Raw genomic sequence first — 21970 nt, 5'->3', positions numbered from 1 at the left:
TTTTGTCGAAAACGACCGACAACTCATACTTTAACTGAAAATTCATCATGTTTAAGAGCTCAAAAAATGCAAGCTCAAAAATTTGCAGTAGAAGCGACTATAATATTCGCAAAGAATATAAAAAAAAATATCACTCCAAATACACCGAGTGGTATTTTCACTTTATTGGTAAGTCAATTATATGAACTGCGAAAAATTTACCAATATTTCTTTATGCGGAAACGTCAACGGATTTCGTTATAAATTATCAAGGTATGTTTTAAGCAGTTGGACTAGATTAATGCTGCAGTCTCTAGGTTCTGCTGCTACACCATAGCTCAACTCTGGATGGGGCCAGCTCAGCACAAAGTCATGTCAGTTTCTTGGCAAGGCCTATGTCTTACTCGAGATTGGCCACGCCTTGTGAGACAACGGCTTGCGACAGCCAGGTTTGAATCGCACCGTCAGGGTTTCCAGACGCGGCATTATTCATTGCGCTGTGACAAGTTTTGTACATAGGGTTATTAAAACGCATTGTACAAATGCTACCGGTAGGAAAGACATCATTTGGGGCAGAGGGCATGTGCCCACTTTATTTTTGCTCCCCCTTTCTTCATTTTTAGAATACCTTTCTTGAGGGTGTTTTCACTGAAAAATGCTTTTTAATATTTTCCTATAACAATTTGAAAAAAGGCAAATTTGACCCGGCTCGACTCTTAAAAATACACTTTGCCCTACCCCCCCCCCCCGAATTTTTGTGAATTTACGACACTGACCTGTAGTTCGATGATCATGGGAACTCTAGTACATGTGGAGGATTTACAGGAGTCACGGGCCCTAAGCCCCCTAAATGGCTTACGTGCTTGTCCGAGCAGTATTTTTACAGTTGAAAATTGTTTGAATAACTCGTCTGACATACGTCAAAATTATAATATTTAGTTGTGGATTTAAATCGAAGTACATTCTATAGAGAAGAAACAATTAAGAAATGACTGAGGAAAGAGATAACTAGAGTTTTCCATAAAAAAATACCTCAAGGCTAGGAATAAGTGAAGATGAACAGGTGACATTAGGTAACGAAAAGATTGATCAGGTTGGGAGCTTCAGTTACCTTGGTAGTATTATTAGTAAAGATGGTGGGAGCAGTGAAGATGTTAAAAGTAGAATAGCTAAAGCTCAGGGTGTTTTTTCACAGTTAAAAAAAGTTTGGAAGAATAGAAAGATAAGCCTACAAACCAAGATTAGAATATTGGAAGCTACAGTGATGACAGTGGTCAAATATGGCTCTGAAGCATGGGCACTCCGAAAAGCAGATGAAAATTTACTAGATGTTTTCCAGAGAAATTGCCTACGGATTGTTCTGGATACCCGGCTGACTGACCGTATTTCAAACAGTAGGTTGTACGAAAAGTGTGGTTCAATCCCGCTTTCTGGGGCTATAATGAAAGAAAGGTTGAGACGGCTAGGCCACGTTCTACGGATGAAGGATGACAGATTACCGAAGATTGTCCTTTTTGGCCAACCGTCTGGGGCTACACGGAAAGCAGGTCGTCCTTGTATGGGTTGGGAGGATGTCATAAATAAAGATTTAAAGGAAATGGGAACTTCCTGGGAGGGTGTAAAGAGGGAGGCTTTAAATAGATTAGGTTGGACGAGGAGCGTGCGTAGCTGTGTTGGCCTCAGGCGGCTTGGTGCTGCAGTGAGTTATTAGTAGTAGTAGTAGTAGTAGTAGCAGTGATGACTCATCATAACATCATGCCTCGTGAAGCCAAAACAGCTGTGCATTCTTTAAGAAGAAAAACAGTTAAATATAATCCATAAAAAGAATGAAACGATAAGCCTGAAAGAAAAAAAAATAAGAGAGCCATCCAATCAAACTAAAAAAAAAAAAAACGTGACTGAAAATAATCCCATTCAATTTTCATATTGGATAGATTATTTTGTGAATGTTTAATCTTTCACTCTTGTCCAAGATTATTTTTGAGTTACGATTTTTTTTACAAACAGGAGCTTGAAACATCCGGTGCGTGGTTCTCGGACGTGCTTAACTTAATTAGTCTAATTATCACCAAAATGCCCCATTTTTTGTTTATGTCACTTCATTTTCTAAAGTAATTAATAGTAAGTAAAGTAAAGTAATAAACAACTCGATGGGTAACTTGACTAGATGGATCAAACTTAGTGATTTTACCATCATAAAAAGTAGATTTTTTTCATGTATTGCTATAGTTTTTTTTTTTTTAGTTTTTGTTACCATCGGCCTGGGCTGCTTTTAGACTAATAATAATAATTATTAGAATTAAAAACAATTGCTCAAAATTTATGCATGAACATTCTGTATTAGTGCTGGACACTGGGGCGCTAATTGACGATTGTGTAAGAGAATAAGGATTTGTTTTACGATTTTTATTTTTACAAAGATTAAAAAAAAAAGGTACGGTATGTTCAAAACCTGGGGGAGCTTTTTTTTTTTTAATTGAAAACACCAGAAGCAGGATTTTTTCAGAATCCAGCGGGCATTCACAAACCCTGTTTCCTTCAGCCCTTTCAATTGACGTCCCTGACGACATCCCTCACGTTCAATTAACGTCCCAGGCTAAATACATAACCTCTGTTTAACTTTCACTAAAATATTATTGAGTGAGTTGTTGAGTTATTTATGTCCATCATATGCCAAAAATGACAGCCTGACGCTTAATTTATACGCTTTTACTTTCCTGACTACAAATATAATTATGTCGTTTTAGTTCGCGAGTGCTTATTTTGAATAAAAGGCATGATATAGACAAAATTAAAATTCTTACAAACCTACCCAAAGGAAGGTTTAAAATGATTGAAAGTGTTTAAAAAGTAAAAATGACTTCCAAGAAGAAAAAAATGCTCAGGGATTGGGCAACTACAGGGCGTTTTTATTATTCTTTGTCCCATTAGATTTAAAGGCTAAAAATTACTTCCAAACGGAGAAAAAACTTAAGGATTTGCCTGATATGGGGGGGGGGTCTTTGGTTTTGTCCCATTAGAAAATTTGTTGGTCTATAGCCTAATGCAAAGAAGCTTATAAACTAGGAGAATTATAAACTAGAAATGACACCCCCCCCCCAAAAAAAAAACTCAAGAATTCGGCAACTCTGTGGATTTTCTTTATTCTTTGTCACATTAGATTTAAAAGCTAAAAATAACTTCAAAAAGGAAGAATTTAAGGATTGGGCAACTATGCCGTGTTTCCTTGTTTTTTGTCCCACTAAAATTAAAAGCTAAAAATAAATTCAAAAAGGAAGAACTCAAGGAATTGGGTAACTATGCCCTGTTTTCTTATTCTTTGTCTCACTGGATTTAAAAGCTAAAAATAACTTAAAAAACGAAAAAATTCAGTGACCGACCCTTTATAAGGTGTTTCTAACTGTTTGTCCCATTAGAAACTCAAGGATTGGGCAACTGTGAGGTGCTTCTTTTGTCTTTGGCCCATTAGATTTAAAAGCTAAAAATAACTTCAAAAAGAAAAAACTAAAGGACTGGGCAACTATGCCGTGTTTTCTGATTCTTTGTCTTACTTGATTTAAAAGCTAAAAATCACTTCAAAAACGCAAAAACTCAGGGACTGGCCCCTTGTGAGGGGTTTCTATAGTTTTGTCCCATTAGAAAAGCCAGGATTGGGCAACTATTAGGTGTTCCTTTTGTCTTTATCCCACTAGATTTAAAAGCTAAAATTAACTTAAAAAAGAAAAAAAACTCAAGGACTGGGCAACTATGCAATGTTTTCTTATTCTTTGTCTTACTAAATTTAAAAGCTAAAACGACTTCGAAACGAAAAAAACTCAGGGACTGGCCCCTCATGAGGGGTTTCTATAGTTTTGTCCCATTAGAAAATCCAGGGTTTAGCAACTATCAGGTGTTTCTTTTGTCTTTGTCCCGCTAGATTTAAAAGCTAAAAATAAATTCAAAACGGAAAAACTCAAGGGTTGGGCAACTATGCCGTGTTCCCTTGTTCTTTGTCTCACTAAAATTTACTTCGTAAACGAAAAAAAAACTCAAGGACTGGGCAACTATAGGTCGTTGGCTTATTTTTTGTCGCGTTAGATTAAAAAGCTAAAAATGACTTCCAAAAGAAAAAAACTTAGGTCTCGGTTGACTATGGGGGTGTCTTGTATTTTTGCCTGATAAAAAAATGCTGACCCATGGCTCAATTCTAGCAAACTAGAAATGACATAACTGTAGTTCTAGCTTAAAATTGTGCTACTAAGTTGGCTAACAAAAAAAGAAAGAAACACTTTTAAAACTGACAGTTGACACTAATTGTATTCGTTGCACTACAGTATTTATCCATAGCTGGTTAACCTTAGGGCTACACCAAAGGCCTTATTTTAACTAGACCCCGCGTTTCCACATTTCTTTTCAAACAATCTGTAAAACCTTGGCGATCCTCGCTATCTTTTTTTGTCGGGAAATGAATATGAAGTTCAGCAGCTGTCCCGAAAAATCGGTAGAATATATAACTTCTTCTTCTTCTAGACACCTTCAGAATAATTCAAACTCAACGGCTCTTGTGTTTAAGCAGTCTTTCTTAAAGAATTGTAACAAAAGTTGGGCTTTAGCGTAAAGGGCAAGGCCCGAGGAAGGGGCAGTTCCCTTCCTTACTTCCCTATTGGATAATTGTGTATGATAACTTTATGTTTTTTCATTTATTAAAAAATATGAAATCTAAAGCGAGAAGCAACTTTATTCAAATGTTAGTGCGATAGCTTAGGCATAAACGCAGGGGTAAAGAGGGGGTCAGTTGTATCTATACTTCTAAAACACGCATATTCCCTCATGTTTCTCTTAAGATAAGATACGATTTATTAATCATGATATATCCATACAATATAACATTTTACTATTCCCCCAAAGGCTCTTTGGCCTGTAAAGAAGGGGGAAGATAAACGAGTCACTTACTCAGAAAAAAATTAAATAATCACTTTCTCTCAGAGAGAAGAGCAAAAAGGAGAAGAAAAGAAAATACAAATAAAAAAAACTATAGAAAACAAAACTAAATAGACTAGTAGATCAAATAGACTAAATTAATTAAGTAGATCAGTAGCTTAAATAGACTCCAATGAAATAAAAATAGATAAATAACTTCTAAAAAGTCAAAGAATTTTTAACAATTTTTTTGAAAAAACGGAATGAGTGGCACCTTCGAGCTGATTCGGGCAACTTATTCCACACAATATGATTCGTAATTAAAGGATTAAAATCTTGTTATTCTTTGCCTGTTTTGACTAATTAGTTCCATCTTTCCCTTAGTAAATTTCCGGACATATTCCTGCGGCTGTCTAGTTTATAGAAATGTTTCTTCTTTTAATTTTTAGTTCATTTTTATAGAGGACTAACACTGTTTTTTTTTTCGCTTTACATTTTTAAAGTCTGAAGAAGCAAAAATACATATTTACCAATGACTTGCTATTTGCGGATTTGAAGTAGGTAAATGTTGTCAATATTGCCCTTCAACTAATTGCTGCCAAAAAATTTCACGGTACTGTATTGTCACAGAAACTGGGCTTGTTTGCGAGAAATGCAATCAATTCGGAAATAGGAAGTGGGTTTGCAATCAGTTATAATAAGAACTTCACATACTGTCTTCTTCACATACTCACCCACAAACATACATGACTATAATTTTAGCGAAAAGACATTCTAATTCTCTCATATGGTATTCTGCGGTCGTCTAATTAAAAAAAACAAAAAACAGTATAACTGATTCTTTAGAAAACTTAAGCTGAATATTAAAAAAAAGTTTGAGAAGCAGTTTTCCTGAGGTATTAGCAAAATAAAAGAATTACTGTCTTGTATTTCTTGTCTAAAAAATTTAATTTGATTAATTTAAATTTGTGACCTATATACATATTTTTATTATGTCTTAAGAAGAATTCCAAGAACCTTAAGTAGATGATCACAAATCCTGTGGGCTTGGAGTTATCTAAACGGGCCCTTATATCAGACTCTAATCATTAAACTGTATTATTTAAATACAGTACCTTAATATCGTACCATTGGGTCAGAAGTTCAACCAACTCCTAATGTTGGGCATTCAGAAAATCAAGTGGTGGGAGTTTCCGGTGGAACCCACACTGCTTGTAGCTATTAAGGTTGTTTGAATCCAGGGTACTTTTATGATAAACCCCTTACCGCTCAAGTTGTTCATTCATTGAGGCATTATAGAATGTTAGTTTCTTTCAACTTAGCTTGAGACAAAGACAAAGAGAAGTGATAGAATAGATGGAAAATATATAACTTGGGCTATATATTTGTACATAGTAGGGGACGTAAAGTATTTTTACAGTATCGAGTTAGAAAGTAATTCTTACTACATAATATGCAGAATAATTGTACCTAAGACATTAGGTAGGCAGACCTGCTTCACTTTTTGCCGAAGTATATTGGACTCTGGTGGCAAAATCCTCCTCTTATTGTAGCTAGGATTGGCGAATCACACAACCATCATCACTACGCCATATCCCGAATCTAATTTGATCGTATTCGCTCTTGGCAAAAATCAGCGTTTGTGGTCTTTCTGTATCGGTCCTATACCTATGTCACAATTGTCATTGAGATAAGGTTTATCTTTATCAGAGATCTGTATCCTCTTAGGTGAAGAGGTTTTATCCATCTATTGCTGTGTCGACGGATACAGCCCTTCTGAAAAACGTTCTCACCTCCATGTCTAAAATGGAATTTGGAAAATTCCTTTCTGATCGAATTTTGACGCGTATCATGTGCTTTTAACAAAACTGTAAATCTCGTTTCTAACAAAAAATTATGGAAGTTTTAAAGCCAAACATCGATTAGTTACTCAAATCTCCTTTCTTGCAAGATGCCTAGGCCTATGTCTTTTAGTATTGCTACTTCTTTCAAGCAGTTCGTGGTAACAAACTGTAGTAAGGAGCGACCCGGCTCAACAGTAAACGAAATTCTAAAAAACAGAATTTTGATAGTAATAGATACATCAAAAGAATCAGATTTTCATGCGGATTTTAAGTCTTACTCATCAAAAGTTACGAGCCTGAGGAAATTTGCCTTGTTTTGGAAAATAGGGGAAAACACCCCCTAAAAGTTATAGGATCATAACGAAAATCACATCATCGCATTCAGCGTATCAGAGAACCCTACTGTAGAAGTTTCAGTTTTTTTTTTATTTAATCATGACAAAGCCTATGATGGATTATCAGTGATGATGGATTACCTTCATACAAATATAAGATTAGTCGTGGTGTATGTAATACGCCTCAAACTTTTTTCTTTTTATCTTTTATTATTCTTTTATTATTAATCTATTATTTTATTATTATTTTATTATTATTATTATTCTTTATTATTATTATTATTATTATTATTATTATTATTATTATTATATTATTATTATATTATTTATTATTATATTATTACTATTATTATTATTATTATTATTATTATAATCTTTTATTATTATTATATCTTTTATTATTCTTTTTATCTCCAAACGTCTTTCAGCAGGATCGAGCGGTAAATTCCGTTTACGTCTACGAAATTATTTCAAGTCACAAGTTAAACGAAAAATTACATATAATTAGTTGCGCACTGACCAGGGGGTGTCGCCTAATAAATCATTAAAGGATGCCCTTCCAGAATAAGTAGAACATTGTGGCCTAAAAAGAATTCTACCATTTTTACCCTTCTTAGGAAGGATCGGATCCGTATAAATGTAGGAACTATGTCGTAACTTCAGCGCATAAAATAATGGGAGTTAAGCTTCAGCACATGGAAAAGAATCTGTTAAATTTGCGGCTTGGAAAACCCCTGCATACATGACTCCACTACCAGTATCTAAACAGGGTTGTCACCCTTAGTGATTTATCACTATTTTCTAGTGATTTTTTTATATTGCTTAAAAAAAAGACCGCCAAATTTGCCCACAAATCTCTAGATATTGCAGAAAATCACTAAAATCTAGTGAGTTTTCACCACTACCCCAAACAGCCTTCAGATTACCTCTTTAAATGATAAAATACCATATACACGCAAAAGGTTTGGTACCTCAGTTTCACGATCACACTACGGCTCTGTTTTTAAAGTCTGCTTTCCCCTAAATATTCTTAAAAGCCACAATTACATTAAATGTCATAATAATAAATGTAAATACTACTAATTTTTTGTAACTTGTGTATTATTACGACCACAATCAAGAAGTGAAGTTAGGTTAATCAAAATAAAATATACGAGAATATGAGGAAAACATAATACTTTAGTAGCAAAATTATGGAAACTACAACAGATAATTTTGAAAGGCCGCTCTGAATGCATTATATTAAATACCTAACTTAATCAACTCTATATATTAAATATTTAATTGATATTTACCTGCATAGTAGTTTATCTCATTCAGGCTAAGCTGATTATCTCCGAGTGAATCAGATCAGGAGCAGCAGTTTGGTTGCTAAAATACACAAGTACCAATTTTTGAATTGGTCAAGTCCAAATCCTTTTATAGTGAGAAATAGCTAGTACCCAGGTTTGGATCTAAAAAAAAAAAAAAAAAAAAAAAAAAAGCCGTCTTCTTCCTTTTAATTCGATTTTTTTTTCAAATCCATAGAAAGTCAAATCTCAATTTACGTTCAATTAAAGTATGCTTTTAATGTTCATTGTAATTTTTGGTCGTTGTAGGTTTCATCTCTTTATTCAATATAATTTTCACTCGTTTAGGTTTGATAATCCTATATCAGCCAATTCTTGCTCGTTTATGTTTATATTCGATGAATGAAATCTTTATTTTCTTTTTTATTCAATGAATGCACTCTTTTTTAACTACTAAATTACAAAAACTATACATTCACACAACCACCCGGGGAAGGAAAACTCGCTTTTAAGTTTTAAACTTGCTTTTCATTTTTTTTATAATTTAATCAGCAAAGAATTTGACAACTAGCATTAACTATTGCGGGGTTTAAAGGGCCTGTCCAAGGGCAGTCTTGGAAAGGGCTGAACAAACTTGCTGCTATGCTAAGGCGACACCAGAAGTGCCCAGAAGCAGAAAATCGAAATGGCAGGATTTTGGTTTGAAAAGCCTCTATCAAGAGTAATTTGCTCTTGTCTACTAATACTGTGTATTTTATATTTTATCAGATTCATCATACATATGGGGAAATTACTGTTCCAAACATCGATATTTTCTTAAATTTTTCACTTTGAATGGTTGATTAAAGTTTCAACTCAACTGCACTAAATATATTGTTTTTACTTCTGAAAACTTACTATTTTCAACGACTATAAATAAAAGCATGGTGCGCCGTGGCATCGAAATTTGTCCTTGAAAAGTTATAGAATATGTCATGACTGTCCCAAAACATCCTGACTAACCCATCCATGTATAAATGCGTCAGTGGTAAAAAAAAAAATGGCCTTAGAAAAATATTATCCTGGCAATAGTACAAGTCAAACAACTGTCACTAAATATTTCACGACCCTCCCCCCTTTATATACAAATTCATCAATGTTGAAAAAAGATGGCAAGAAAAAAATTATCCTGCCAACACCAAAAGCCAGACAACTGTCATGACTGTCCCTAAAAATGTCATGACATTTTGCAAATCATGTCATGACATTTTGCCATGACATTTTTTTGAAATTTTGAAATTTTGTCATGACATTTTGCATTGCCTTTTATGTGCAAATTCATCAATGCTAATAAGAGACGGCCTAGAAAAACGATAATCATGGCAACGATTATCTTGCCAAAACAAAGAAGTTAGACAACCCTCTCAAAATCATTTTCATTAAGCAAAGGAAAATATAAGAAAAAAGTAAATAACGAAAAATATTCAAAAGACAAAACAAAACCATTATTTGAGAAGCTGAAACTTCTCATGTAAATTTTTCTAGCCGTGATAAGCCTAATGACGGAGCTCTGAATTTCCAGCGCTATCCGTTCCTGAGATACATGTTTTTTGCCACTAGGGAAATGCTACTTGGCACAACAAAAACGTTTGCGGAAAAAAATTTTTGAAATCGAAAATTCCTCTCTGATAGACTACTTGCCACAACGTCATTGTACGAGTCATTGTATCAATTTCTTTTGAAGAAAAAACAAAAAAACTGCACAAGTATGCTTTTTGATTGAAAGAGGACGTGCTATATTTCCTCAACTCCAGAGGTGAAGGGACTGAACTTCTGAACGCCTGGGTTTTTAAAGGTACAAAACCTGATGACCTGTTATTTGATTCTTGGGCTCTATCCATTCCTGAGATAATTAATTTTTCAATAGTATCACCAACATTTGCCACAATTAAAACCCGTGGCAAATTCCACCCCTGCATTCAAGAACTGCCCCTGGTAAGATACAATTTGTGACAATTTGCGGGATGTCGGGAAAAGTTTTAGAATATGGTTTAAGGTAATAATTTGTTACTTAATTTTCTTTAGAATTATTTTGTTAATGTTTCTCGCTATACTTTTTTCCAAATTGCGAAATTTTCTGTCATTGCAATCATGCAAACTGAGAGGAAAGGTCAAGCGCGGTTGCGTTGCTTAGCAATAAGTAAAACAAATAAGATAGGTTTTCTTGTACACCGAATCTTATTCGGTTTCCAAGAGATACATTTTTTACATACTTTAATTACTTGTTTTATTTTCAGGAGAAAGTGAATAGGATTAAGCCAAAACGAAATTGAAATGCGCTGGATAGTTTTTTCATCGTTGTTGCTGGCCTTCTCAGCGGTAAGTACTAGAATATACGTTCTATCTACCCCTCCCCCCACAGACAATAGTCTCGAGTATGGTTGACAATGTAGGTGCATAAGGGCCCCAGATGGGGAGCATGAAAGAACAAAGTGATTTTTGACCCCATGGCTATAAAAAAGCCCAGGGAGATATTTTGAACCAATGTCAGGAGTCCCCCTTGCATGAGGACAAGGGTAGAAGCTTGGAGCTATAAGTCACGACAGCGACAAAGTTTGAAGCGTTTAGTACTGTTTACGTATACTTAATCAATGGTAAATGCGGCAAAACTTCAGCTGCATGTGGGAGATCAAAGGGGTATCTGCTCTCAAAACCATGTACATCAGATGGCACACGACACAAGTGGCAGAAATTTCTATTATGCCTGGCATGAAGTTTTCCATTCGAAGAGGCGTGGCGTGGTGGAGTAAGAAGTTCTCCGAGATCTACATTAGTGGTAAGGAACAGGCACGGCATCAATATATTCTTTCAAGGGATGTATGTACCTGATGGAATTGGGCAACCAGAGATATTTTTTCCAGAGGGGGGGGGGCTAGCCTTAAATTATTTTTCGCTGGAATCTTTTTATTTTTTAAGGGTGGAAAGCATTTACCAATCGACCCTTTTCCCTCCTTTGGGCACCCATGTCAATGGAAAAATTCTCTATCTACCCAAAGCGCAAATTCCACGGTTTCCTGAACAAACTTTATCCAAGAGTTTTCCTATGTCCAGGCTGCACTGGGTTCTCTGCTAGACACATAAGAAGAATTTTTGGGTAGGACAGAGGAATAAAATTCATCCTAAACAAGAAAATAAGAATAATATGAAAATGATTGGGAATTAAGGTAAAAAAGTCAAACAATATGTAGAGTAGATTGAGCCTTCCTTGGCGTTAACCCATTCCAAGGGTTATTAAAGCTCAGGCTCCGGTTCAAAATTCTGTTGGTGGTTCTGGCCTTTGAGTATGGGACAATCCTTCTATTTGGTACTTCATCAGCTTTATTCATCGCAGAACAGGGGTTGTTTTAGGGGAAGGACAGAGGGGGCCCTTGCCCCGAGCGAAGAGATTTTAGGGGGTGGAAAATTTCAAACAAATATTCTGAGGGTTATAATCATTTTCTAATTTTTGACATGTTATTAATAAAGTATAATAAATATAATTAATTTAATAAATGAAAATAATTAATAAACTATTAATTAATTAATGAATTAAAATTTATTCAAAAAATAATTAAATAACAATAATTGAATTAATTATAATTAAATGATTTAATCAATAAATAAAAAAAATTATTAATTAATTCATAAAATGAAAATAGTTTTGTTAATAAATCAAAATGTTGTTAAAATTTGACCCGAAAGCTCTGTGGGAGACAGGGGGCGCAAATCAAGATTTTGCTTCGGGTACAAGAGAGGCCAGTACCGCCACTATCGCAGAGTGCCTTGAATTTAACGCGGCCGAAATTTTATTTTCCTGAAAATCAAGAATCAAAATTGTTGCAAGCCTCGGGTATTAAAGGAAGCAGACCAATTTAGAATCAATTTAAAAGTTTACTTTTAACGGTTTGGTTATTTTAAAATATGTGTCACTAAGCTAATACGATGAGAAATAAAGCGAGATCCTTCACACGACATAATTGTAAAATTGACTTCTTCAAGCTAAGGAAATTGATAAAAAAAATTCGTGCTTTACGCAGGATCTAAGGAATTACGATTTTCTGCAAGACACCTCGTGGATTTTAAAGAACTTGGTTTTGGAAGGGATAATCGTTGCAAATTAGTAGACCACGAAACCCAGTACGACTACCGCTAGAATAGGATGAGATCATCGTTTAATATTATTTAAATTCAAATTAAAAGGTGGTCAATTTGTAGCGCCACAATTTTTTTTGTGGACTTCCTCTTTGATTTTCTTATAAACGAATGAAAAGTTTTTGACGTAGTAACTTAAATAATGTTTTTTTTTCCAAGACTGCGCTGCCTTTCAATGACGAACAAGTCGTTCAAATGGACAAGTCCTCGGATACAAAAGTTGGATTTTTCGACCACATTTACAGTGGTTGTCATCAGCAGACTGTATTTCGGTGTCTCTGCTGATGAAGGTCGCTGTATATGTAGCCAAAATATCCAGACTTGTGTATCTGTTTTCACTGTGTAATAAATGGACTTATCCCCATTTGAACGTTTATTTATTCGAAATAATAATCTTGGCTCAAAAACAGAAACTAGCAAATGCGAGAGGCTCTAAACACGCCCACATCCGAAGAAAATCACCTGACTTTTACGATTTTTCCTATTTGCTTTATAGTTTTAGCATTAATATAGCTGCGTTAACGAATTTAGGCCCTTCTCTTTATTTTATATTTTTTAAATGAGAAAGAAACTTTATTCTGCTATACAACATAGCAACGATAAAAATCGGTTATAAAGTCAATTAAGGAAAAATCAAACGAAGAAAAAGTACAGTTTGATTCTTTTCTGCCTTTCTTATTTATGAATCAAAACTAAAACAGGAAAATTTTATTTTGGAGCGGCAATGAATCAAAACCAAAAAAAAAAAAAAAAAAAATGAAAAATTTGACTGTTGAACCGCAATAATCAAAACCAAAAACAGAGAAAATTGAATGTGGACTCACAATGAATCAAAACCAAAAAACAGGAAAAGTTTGATTGTGGAGCTGCATTGAATCAAAACCAAAAACAGAAAAAATTGAATGTAGACCTGCAATGAATCAAAACTAAAAACAGAAAAAGTTTGATTGTGGAGCTGTATTGAATCAAAACCAAAAACAGAAAAAGATTGATTGTGGAGTCGCAATGAATCAAAACAAAAACAGAAACAAATTGGATGTAAAGCTGCATTGAATCTAAACAAAAAAAAAAGAAAAAAAGAAATGATTGTGGAGCCACAATGAATCAAAACCAGAAATAGAAAAATATTGATTGTGGAGCAGCATTGAATCAAAACCAAAAACAGAAACAGATTGACTGTGGAGCTGCGTTGAATCAAAACCAAAAGAAGAAAAATTTGGAATGTGGAGCCGCAATGAATTAAAACCAGTAAAAGAAAAGAATATTGATTGTGGATTCGCAATGAATCAAAACCAAAAATAGAAAAAATGTTGATTGTGGAGTCGCAATGGATCAAAGCCAAAAACAGAAAAAAAAAATTAAAAACAGAAAAAATTGACTGTGGAGCTGCATTGAATCAAAGCCAAAATAAAAAAAATTGTGATTGTGGAGTCGCAATGGATCGAAACCAAAAACAGAAAAAAATTCGATGTGCTCCACATAGCTAGACAAACGCTAACTTCCTACAAATTATGTAGATTTTCACATGAAGATCCGCCTTCGTCAATAACGCTTTCACGGCTAATGGCAGCTTATTCCTAGTTTCGAGGTTTTTTCAGCCTTAGCCAAGAAAGAATTAGCCATAGCCTTGAGATATATAAATGTAATATGAAAGGCTAAAGAAGATTTGACATACAGAGCTCATATTTATGGAATTTTAAATATCTTAAAAGGAACTGTATCCTCAATATCCATGTAGCCACTCTCGTTGTTGCAGAGTCTGAAGACTGGCAACCCCGCCCTATAAATACATTTTATAAAAATATGATCGATCAGCTTTTCCAATTTCAAAATCTTAAACACCTGGTGAGCAGGTGACACGCGCCGAACGCGTTGCGTAGATGTGCGACATGGTAAAAGTTTGCTACGCTTGGCGGAATAAAAGTGACATTCCGAGATATGCACCAGATAGCAGAGACAAGCACTCCATCGGAATGAGGAAACAGTCCTAATAGTCTAAATATTGTTTGAGCTTAAAAAACCAGTAGATGAAGGCCCTTGCATAGATATTCGATGTTGAGGTGGGCCTGAATTCGAAAAACAGATGAATCATGTGAAAAACAAATGTAAAAACTTTTCAACAATTTGCGGATAAAAACGATTCAAACCTGTATACCTCTGTAATTATTTGTGTATGTGTTCTGGCTCTGTTCTTTGCAAATATTAAATTTAGAAATATTAGCTTATTCGAATATATTCTTGAGAAGAAGCTATTTTACTTATGCAGTTGGTAAAGACACTCACAAACAAGGGCGTGTCCAAAATTTTTGTTCTAGGGTTTTTGTTCGGCGGGGGGGGGGGGGGTCTATATCCCAATTTTTTTTACTTTGAAGCATTTTTTTTAAGTTTTCTTGGTATAAAGTACCATAGGACCATTCTTAGAGACAACTCCCTCTGATTTGAAAACATATATCTTGATATATTTTGCGACAAAAAAATAACTCAAGCTAACTCAGTTAACGCAATGTGGGTGTAAACGCTAGTAATGTGTCCAAGATAAAAGACACTCGGCGTGAATATAAAATAACATATAAAACAAATACGAGAACAAATACGTAGAGAAAAGTAAAATACTAACATATTATAATTCTTGTTTAAACCTAATGTACTTTTGTCTATATATATACTTTTGTTTTATTTCATTAGGATTAAACAAACGTCACTTCTCGACAGAACTCGAGTCTGGTGACTATAAACACAAGTACCAAAACTAATAAATGCAGAACATGATGTGTGACACCTTATTGGACTTAAATACAAATAGCATCCGCCTCGCAGCTGGGGGTCGAGTTGAAACTAGTGGGGAGTTTGTTGGGGTGGGCAAGACGACTTTGAATTTAGCGTCAGGGAAGGGGGGGGGGGAACAATTCTTCACTGATACACTTTGTTTTTTTCATACCATTCCTAAAGGTGCTTCATTTTGTTTCGCCCCCACCCATAATCTACAAATATAATGTCCAAATTATACGTTATCCGTGTATTAATCCCGCAAAAATAGATCTAATGACAAAGAAGCAATATTAATGAAATCGAGAAACGGAAAAATACGTGTATAAATACATAATTTCAGCTATATATTTGCACATTAGGGGGCGGAGGTAAAGTGAAGTGAATTACTTTTACGAGTGATATAAGAAAACATTTTTTAACGTTCTTTTCCGATTTTATTGTGTTTAAATCTAAAGGAAAGTGACTGTACACTAGTATCGGTTTCCAGGCTTCAAGTATTTGTACTATGCTTCTTTATTCGTATCGACTCTCCTTTCTCTTGGCCACTCTATACAAGAATTAAGCATGATGGCTAATCAGTTGTAACGATATAGCCAATTGTTTAAGTAATAGCACCTTTCATCACATAATTCTCATACATTATCATCCATTCACTTTCGGCTTAGCTGAAAAAAAACTTTCTATCGTCCTAAATATACGCGATTTGTGACCCACTGCCGAGAGCGCACCACACTGGTTCCGCCGGTTTTTTCTTCAGACAATGTTGCCAGATGAATTTTCACTTGTGCATACCAAATGAAAGAAAACTAAATTACTGGATGACCGTATTGACAGAGTGTCAACTTTGGCGACCTCACATTATGGCTAATTAGTGAGCTCATTCAAATATTTGGACATTAGTGCGTGGAGGTGAGAAGGTCATATTTTGAATGAAAATAATTTTCGTGAATGACTGTTGAATAGTTTCCTGACTTGTTTGGATAATGTCAGGGAAGTGTTAAATTACAATGAGTGAGCCGAACTGTCACAGGCAGTTACGAATTGGCATCGGGTTTTATCACAACAATGGGGTTATCAAATATGCGTAGCCTATAACTAGCTGGGATGTCATATCACGAATGGTTGGACATAGAGGGGGGAGGGATAGAATTTGCGTACCACTAGATGAAATTTAAGGGTACCCGTTTAAGTTATCTATTTTGATGACAAATAGTGTTAATTAATGATGTCATTGGAGATAACTTCGAAGACCACACTGCCTTTCCATGACGAAAGTAAAACAGTTCAAAATAGGGATGATACCTTTTTATTGACTGTGAAATATAAAATTATTTAACTGGATATTTCGAACACATATACAGTGTTCATCATCAGCAGTAAAACTAGTGGACAGAGGTCATAGCTCTTAGGTGAGGTGATATTTACTTTATTTGACCTCAGTAAATTATCATAAATTGAGTTCAATCCAAATTCACTTGTATCTCTGTTTATGGAATTATTCTTGAATAGAATTTTTTTTAATTTCGATTGTTTCCCTGAAAGTTTGCTTTAAACCTTGGTCCCTAGAAATCAAAGAAACATTTTCAAACAAAATAAAATGATTTGGAAAATTAAAGATATGCTCCGAGAGGGCCGACGTGAAATCTTCAGGTTTGGTATTTTGCTTTAAAGACGATGAAATGGAATTATGATGTTGTAGCAATCTCGTTTTTAACACTGTATATGTGTTTTAACTTTGATGAACACTGTATATGTGTTCGAAATATCCAGTTAACTAATTTTATATTTCACTGTCAATAAAAAGGTATCATCCCTATTTTGAACTGTTTTACTGATGTCATTGGAAAGATATAAAGCAACAAAATATATTGTCGATTTTAATGATATTCAGTTTAAAAGAATGATAGCAAGTTAAAAAAAAAAAAAAAAAAAAAAAAAAAAAAAAAAACACAAGAAACAAACATAGCCTTGAAAACAAAATGGGGAAAGATTCCACTTTTTTCTGGGAAAAGGGGAAGAGGTAAGGTAACATATTTATTTCTGAGATAGTTTTTAGTGTTTGTTTTAAATTGATTTTAGAAGCTTCCCCCTGAGGGTTGCCTTTCGGAAAAAAAATTTTGCGGGAGACATGATTTAGGGAATAAAGTATAAGAGGTTTGGCTTGTGCTCCGTTTCTTATTAGTGTTAGTACTTCCTCCATATGGTTTTCTTGAGTAAGCAGTTTATAAAAAGAAAATTCAAATAAAAATATCTATTACAAATTAAAAATTGAATTGAAAATTTGAACAAGGTAAAAGCCTTTTAATAAGGCAGTGAAAAACAAATTCATTTAATATAAAAAATTTAAGTCCAAATGTTTCGGCTTCACATCCGGAAGCTTTTATCAATGGAAACTTTTTTTTTCATTTTCGTTTTCTTTAGCCCCTTTGTGTTTTCTTCATTTTTTTCATGATTTGCTTAAGCTAGTTTATTCCGGAGGTGAAGCTGAACTATTCCAAATTTTATTATTATTTCTGCATCAATAACTTTTTTCATTTTATTTCCATTATCTTTATAAACCCTATTCCTTTTATATGTTTTATTTCAACTGTAAATTCAAAGGTGGTGTGGTCTAAAAAATTATTATCAAAAAAAATAATAATAAGTACTAAAAATGAAGCTAAATACTTGGCGAATGTGAACGGGCTCAAAAAGCTCGTCCTAGTGAAAAATTGGAATTCACGAGCATAAGGCAGTGAAAAACAAACTCATTTACATAAAAAATTAAAGTCCGAATATTTCGGCTACACATCCGGAAGCCTTGATCAACGGAAACAAACTTTTTGTATTTTTTTATTTTCGTTTTGTTGAGCCCCTGTGTGTTTTCTTCGTTTTTTCCTGATTTGCTTAAGCTAGTTTTTCTTCCGTTGACAAAGGCTTCCGGGCGTGATGCTGAAATATTCCCAATCTTATTATTATTTCTGCATAGATAAGTTTTTTCATTTTATTTCCATTGTCTTTATAAATCCTACTCTTTTTATATGTTTTCATTTCAATTGTAAATGGAAAGGTAGTGTTGTCTAAAAAATAATTATCAACTAAAAAAAAAAAAAAATAATAAGTTCTAGAAATGAAGCTAAATTCTTAGCAAAAGTGAATGGGCTCTAAAAGTTCATCCTAGCGAAAAATTAAAATTCATGAGCATAAGGCAGTGAAAAATAAACTAATTTATATAAAGAACTAAATTTAAAGGTGATGTGGTCTAAGAAATTATTATCAACTAAAAAAAATATAAATAAGTTCTAAAAATGAAGCTAAATCCTTAGCTAAAGTAAATGAGCTCAAAAAGCTCATCCTAGTGAAAAATTAAAATTCATGGGCATAAGGCAGTGAAAAACAAACTCATTTATATAAAAAACTAAATTTAAAGGTGATATGGTCTAAGAAATTATTATCAACTAGAAAAAAAAAATATAATAAGTTCTAAAACTGGAGCTAAAACCTTAGCAAAAGTAAATGAACTGAAAAAGCTCATCCTAATGAAAAATTAAAATTCGCGAGCATAAAGCAGTGAAAAACAAACTCATTTCTATAAAAAAAAAAACTAAATTTAAAGGTGATGTGTTCTAAGAAATTATTATCAACTAAAAAAAGTTATAAAAATGAAGCTAAATCATTAGTTAAATATTATCAACTAAAAAAGAGTTCTAGAAATGAAGCTAAATCACTAGCAAAAGTGAATGGGCCCAAAAAGCTCATCCTAGTAAAAAATTAACATTCACGAGCCCCTTTAAAAGAATCAAATCTCTACTTCATTCAAAATTTTTGTAATTGATCTGACTCGCTTATTTTCAATCTTTCATTTTAATTTTGCGCTTTTACTTTTGCCTCGGTTGACATCAGAAAATTTCCCTTTCACGGTAAAATTCACGGCTTTGAGTCAAAATTCTAGAGATAATTCCTTTTATTATCCTAAATAAACGCCCGTACCAAATTTATCATTTAGTTCAACAGGCGTTTGAATGAGTTCTTTGTATTAATATAAAGACAGTACAATGGGTATTAAATGGTTGTTAATGAGAAAACTAGAAGGAGCAGTCCGATCTTGAAAATGAAGTTTTCTTTTTATATTTTTCAAAAGAAAAGAATAGCCGACTCCATCATAGAGTTTAGATTTGATACGAAATTAGAAAATGCAATCACAAATTTCCCGTCGCCTGCAATTTTACTTTTTTTTAAAGTTTGTTATTATTGGAAATTTGTGAGTTTAGGATCTTAAAAAATGATAAATTTTTATAGATTTTTTGTATTGCAGTATATATGATGGATACAAAATTGATAGAAACTTAACAATTGATAGCAGAGCAACACAATACAAAGACAAACGTAGTAAATGTTACATGATCGTGCTTGTGTAGTATAGTGACAACACTGCTGTTCTTGATCTGTTGTAAAGCCGGTCTCTCTAAGTGCACTCGGAGATAATCAGCTTATGAAATATACCAAAATATGATGAAAATATAATACTTTAAACTACAACAGAGAATTATGGAAAGCAGGCCACCCAATATTAAATAACTAAACAACTTTACATATCAAATGACTAATTAAAATATACCTGCATACAGGCACGTACGCAGGAATTTTTTTCGAGGGGGGGGGAAACCTTCGAAACAGCAGATATAAAGTAGCACTTTTTTCATTTAGTAATGCAAAAAGCACGTATATCAGAAAATACAGATTAACTTTAATCTGTAGTATTGTAACGAATTGGGGGAAGAAGACTGAAGCCTCAAAAGTACGTTTTAGGCTCAGGTTATGTTCATAGCGATTTAGAACCAGAGATTAATCTACTATATCCCACTAAAAGGAAAATTTTAGGGTTAACAGTGCAATATGGGTGCTGTGAGGGGTAGTTCTTCTATTGCAAAAACGTAGATTTTAATGAAAAATTATTTTTCCAAAATTGATCCATTAAAAGTTGTACTTTATCCTGAAAAGGAGATATAAACGCCCAAAAATCAAGGATAATTCTATTTTGCTGTGGAAAGCAAACTCTTAAAAAAAAAAAAAAAAAAAAAAAAAAATAACAGTACAATTGCTAATTACTTCGAAGAGGGTAAAAAGTTAGACAGAAAATGGGTTAATAATTGGGCAGTGACTTGACCGGATAATTGCATGCTGTAAAACCCCCCAAAAAAGACTTCACACATTTATCTAGATTCTTAATGAATGTCCTACGTTTGCTAGAAATCCCAAGAAACCATGGGGAAATTAAGTATTTCACAAAATTTCGGGGGGGGGGGGACCGGGCCCGAAGGCCCCTCCCTTGCGTACGTGCCAGCCTGCATAGTAGTTTATCTCACTCAGGTTAACCTAATTATCTCCGAGTGCAAACAGAAGAAAACCAGTTTTACAACAGGTCAAGAACAACAGTGTGGTCGCTATATTACGCAATTACGTGGTCGTTGATTAGAAATTTAGGATCAGCAGTTCCTTTAGAAAAAAAAGTTTCTATTTTTATTTTTGTAGAAAAAAATACGTGGACTTATCATAGTCTTTATTTTGCAAAATCTTAATCACTCTGAATAACCAGTAGTTGTTTTCTCTCTCTATTATTACCAAAGTTGTACCAGCAAAATTAAACAGTTTTCTTATGATCAAAACATTCCTGAAAAAAAGTGAATTTGAAGAAGTAAATGAAACAAATCTGAAAGAAGTAAGTAAATAATCTGAAAGTAAAAGGAATTTATAATGTTACAGACTTTTGTCTGATAGTGTTTATAACCTATGAAAAAATTTCGGCATGTCTCTTACAGGACATAATATTTTGCCAAATGACCTTAAATCGAATATGGACCACTCGTTACCAGAAAATTCAAAAAGATGGGTCATTGCTAGTTTAACCTTCTATTTTGTGAAAATGCTCATATGTGTTTAACCTCAGCGGGGTGAGAATACGTTTTAAAGGGGGTATTAAAAGAAGAAAAATAAATGACCTGCTGTATGAACTTGAAACCTATTCAAAGGCTTTGCCACCATAACGGCAATATATATTAAGAGTCGAGTTGGTTGAATTGGCTTCTGAAATACTTAGATCTTGAGTAATTTTCGTGAGGAACGAATCAGTTTTTGAGGAAGCCCAAAGAGCTAAATGTTTCAGTGCCCAATCTGACCAAGTCCGCAATATTTGTAATTGAGATAATTCAAAAATGTAGATCTTTGCTACTTTTGAACTTTACGCAGCGATTATTTCGTGTATATGTCTGCTTAGGCTTGACCCTTAGTTGATGGGGTAAATATCTATATTTACTGAGACCTTAAAAAATGAAGAGTGAATGTACTGCTGTTTAAAGTTGACGATTATTCAAGATATTTGACGCCAAAAGATCAATAGATGTTAAAACTGAAATTGACTGCATCGCTTTCTGAAAGACTCGCATCATGAGTAATGGCTTAGACAGGCTGGGCCAGGAAGCCCAGGAATTCGAAGGCCATTTTGGCCTAGAGAACAAATATGATTGAGATAATTTAAAATATTATTCACTTTTTCCTGTTTTACCGGACCAAATATTTCATGTATATATAAATATAGGTAGAATCCTTGAGTGGGGGGGGGGGGTAAGAACACATTTTTAAGAGGTCATTCAACGGCTTTGACGCTAAAACGTCAGAAAATCTTAAAAATGAATTGATTGGATTAGCT

The 21970-nt window shown here is 33.9% G+C and overlaps 1 protein-coding gene and 1 long non-coding RNA gene across 3 annotated transcripts in view; one reads left to right on the top strand and one right to left on the bottom strand.

The window, feature by feature from the left end:
• LOC136037319 (uncharacterized) overlaps positions 1–21970 on the bottom strand; it is a 123180-nt gene that overhangs the window by 61711 nt on the left and 39499 nt on the right. The window contains exon 3 of one of the 2 annotated variants that reach the window (XR_010619912.1): positions 8353–8511. The exons of the other annotated variant lie outside the window; for it this stretch is intronic. This is a non-coding gene — a long non-coding RNA (uncharacterized LOC136037319). The remainder of the gene's footprint in view (positions 1–8352; positions 8512–21970) is intronic. 2 annotated transcript variants of the gene reach the window in all.
• Positions 1–21970, top strand: part of LOC136037318 (uncharacterized) — a 38684-nt gene that overhangs the window by 1427 nt on the left and 15287 nt on the right. Inside the window, exon 2 of the mRNA XM_065719988.1 lies at positions 10623–10704. Coding sequence (XP_065576060.1) covers positions 10660–10704 — 45 coding nt within the window. The 5' untranslated portion in view covers positions 10623–10659. The remainder of the gene's footprint in view (positions 1–10622; positions 10705–21970) is intronic.

This window comes from Artemia franciscana, chromosome 16, assembly GCF_032884065.1.
Source record: "Artemia franciscana chromosome 16, ASM3288406v1, whole genome shotgun sequence".
Taxonomy (NCBI): domain Eukaryota; kingdom Metazoa; phylum Arthropoda; class Branchiopoda; order Anostraca; family Artemiidae; genus Artemia; species Artemia franciscana.
The sequence above is the reverse complement of the archived record's forward strand: the minus strand, read 5'-3'. Positions and strand labels throughout refer to the sequence as shown.